The 3382-nt window shown below is 35.2% G+C and overlaps 1 protein-coding gene across 1 annotated transcript; it reads left to right on the forward strand.

Moving 5' to 3' along the window:
- Positions 1-298: 298 nt before the first annotated feature.
- On the forward strand, positions 299-2942 carry LOC104732463 (indole-3-pyruvate monooxygenase YUCCA2). The gene is made up of 4 exons (XM_010452013.3): positions 299-1549; positions 1829-2077; positions 2172-2294; positions 2441-2942. Exons 1-4 carry the CDS (start codon positions 872-874, stop codon positions 2636-2638), a joined length of 1248 nt encoding a protein of 415 aa, XP_010450315.2. The 5' UTR covers positions 299-871; the 3' UTR covers positions 2639-2942.
- Positions 2943-3382: the final 440 nt, after the last annotated feature.

A 3382-nucleotide genomic window follows, 5' to 3' on the forward strand; every position in this document is an offset into this window, starting at 1 on the left:
ATTCTGTAGTGGGTTGATTGTTTTAAAATATTTTCTAACTTGGGCTTTTTTATCAATCGGTTGGCTAAATTTCTTCTCTTTTGATAATAATGAAAAACAAATATATCAAAAATAAAATAAAAGTTAGATACCTAAAAAGGAAAGAAAAGTATAATTGTTAGTTAAGGGTTCGCTATCAAATCCCAATAGCCCATAATAATAGATATAAAAGTATATTAATTGTTTGAAAATTGAAAAAGGTATAGTAATTAAATAAAATTAAACATATAACATGCCCATATCACTAACGTATCCACCTATACATATGAGTATACAAATAAAGATGTATACATCTCTCCCTAATTATGTCATGTGTCTATTGCCATCTCATCTCTCCTTTTTTTTTTTTTTCAACTCTTATATAGAGTTGCTTCTCTTTCCCCAAGTGTTTGTTTCAGAACCGCAAAACTCTTCTTCAAAATCCGAAATCTTTGTTTGAAATCTCAATTCTTGAGAGATTTTTTCTTTTAACAAATACTACAAAATATTCGAGTTTTTTTTTAAAATATATATATTTCATCCGTAGATTTACCCTGATCTATAGGGAATATCCGATCATCTTCTTATCTATTTGGTTTATTTTCTTCTTTATTCTTTTTGTAGATAAGATCAATGAAACTCATTCTCTCTTTTCACCAATATTCTCGGGACATGATTATCCACGAGTCACAAGAAAGAGTATGATCTTTGTTTACCGCATGGGTTTATAAACCTAAATCCAAGATCAGTCTCCTACTTCACTTCTTGCATAACTTGAGATCTCTTTCTCTCTTTTTTCTTTGCTCTTTTTTTTTTCTCTCTCTCTCTCTCTCTCTCTAACTCTCTCTGTTCTATGGAGTTTGTAACAGAAACGTTAGGCAAGAGAGTCCATGATCCATACGTGGAGGAATCAAGGTGCATATTGATCCCCGGACCAATCATTGTCGGTTCCGGACCGTCGGGACTGGCCACGGCGGCTTGTTTGAAGTCGAGAGGCGTCTCTAGTTTGATACTAGAACGTTCCACTTGCATAGCATCATTATGGCAGCTGAAAACATATGATCGTCTCCGGCTTCATCTCCCTAAACATTTCTGTGAGCTTCCATTGATGCCTTTCCCTTCAAGCTACCCTACTTACCCTACAAAGCAACAGTTTGTTCAATATCTTGAGTCCTACGCGGAACATTTTGGCCTAAAGCCAGTTTTTAACCAGACCGTGGAAGAGGCGAAGTTAGATAGGCGGTGTGGGTTATGGAGGGTGAGGACTGTTGGAGGAACAAAGGAGGAGGAAACTGAGTATGTTTCGCGGTGGCTTGTTGTGGCGACTGGGGAGAATGCTGAGGAGGTGATGCCGGAGATTGATGGAATTGTGGACTTTGTTGGGCCAATCCTCCATACAAGCTCTTATAAAAGCGGTGAAATGTTTAGAGAGAAAAAGGTTTTGGTCGTGGGATGTGGAAACTCTGGGATGGAAGTTTGTTTAGATCTTTGCAACTTCAATGCTCATCCTTCTCTAGTGGTTCGTGATACGGTGAGGATTAAATAAACGATCTTCTCTTTTAATATATTTTGAAAGTTTAAAAAGAATGATAGATGTTTAGTATAGTTCTTGCAATGCTCGATCGTAATATGTGTTACTCTTCAGTCTTTAGGGTTTAGCACTAACATTGTATTGGTATCTTTGATATCAAGTAATCAAATGTTTACATTTTATATTCTTTTACTTTCCAAGAAGGTATGCATGTGATTACATGATTTAGATCTTTTGTAGTTCTATTAAGGCTAATCGAGTTTTCGACTAATGCTATAGGTGCACGTATTACCTCAAGAAATGCTGGGTCTATCGACTTTTGGGATATCCACGAGCCTTCTCAAGTGGTTTCCAGTGCAAGTGGTGGACCGGTTTTTGTTACATATGTCACGATTGGTTCTTGGCGACACGGATCGGTTAGGGCTAGTTCGACCAAAGCTAGGCCCTCTTGAACGCAAGATCAAGTGCGGAAAGACTCCGGTTTTGGATGTTGGCACTCTTGCCAAAATCCGAAGTGGAGACATCAAGGTTCATTACTTATGTCTTTCTCAAATCATATTAATTACACACAAACGTGAGATTATGGTATACTGAATTGTTTTTTTTTTTTTTGGATTTATAGGTGTATCCGGAGTTGAAACGGGTAATGCAACATTCGGCAGAGTTTGTTGATGGGAGAGTGGATAACTTTGACGCCATTATACTTGCTACGGGTTACAAAAGCAACGTACCCATGTGGCTAAAGGTGTGTACCATGAGCGATGATGCGTCTACATCTTCATTATTCTTAATTCCTTGATATTGACACATCGCAACCCATTTTTACGTTTCAATAGTTGAATTAATTTGGTTTTGACTTTGAATTGTTTTTTTTTTTTTTTTTTATATTAGGGAATGAACATGTTTTGTGAGAAAGATGGATTTCCGCGTAAACCCTTTCCTAACGGTTGGAAAGGCGAAAGCGGATTGTATGCAGTCGGTTTCACAAAGCTTGGGTTGCTTGGTGCAGCCATTGATGCCAAGAAGATCGCTGAGGATATTGATGTTCAACAAAATTTATTAGCCTCGGGTCGTCCTCAACATTGTTAACCTGAGATTCTGGTTTCGATTTGGCAAAGTATGAATTTGATTATCTAGAAAAGTAGAGAGGTAGTAGTGGTGCATTTATGTAAGGTTCCTAACTCTTTAATTGTGACATATGAGAGTTAGAAAGCAGGGTTAGATCAACGTTAGGTCAAAGATTTTTGGATTTTTAGGAAGAAAAGATTAGATCATGGTCCACCTCTGTATCTATTTAGTTGGTTTTGTGTATGTTTTGCCTTTTTTTTTTTCCTGTAAACAAGATAAATATTTAAATATGATAATTGAAGTAATGGAAGCCTTTATTTAATTACTCATTTTTCTTAATTAGTTGAATGGAGGACATGGGGAATTTGGTTGAGTCTTTAGATTAGAAATTCAGCTTTATGTTATTGTGCATGTTTTAAAGTTTATGTGATTAATGTTAGTGGGTGGTGGTGGTGATGTTGTGGAGGGTGGGGAGCTCTCATAGACATTTAATTTATTTTGAAGTTTTTAATATAAATTATATTATACTTTATTATTGGTATATAAATTGGAGTTTTAGCAATAGCACTAAATAACCATATTGTGGCTTTTTGTTTTTATAAAATCAGCGCATGGCATATATATTTTTTTCATATAAGACAACATGAACAAACAATTTTGTTCGTTTTCTTATATATTTAAATATCATGTTGTTTCATCCACAGATTATAATAAATTTATATAGTTTTTAATTATCTTTTTATAATGTTATAGTTTTTTAAAATA

Source organism: Camelina sativa, chromosome 12 (assembly GCF_030686135.1).
Source record: "Camelina sativa cultivar CO46 ecotype springtype chromosome 12, ASM3068613v1".
Taxonomy (NCBI): domain Eukaryota; kingdom Viridiplantae; phylum Streptophyta; class Magnoliopsida; order Brassicales; family Brassicaceae; genus Camelina; species Camelina sativa.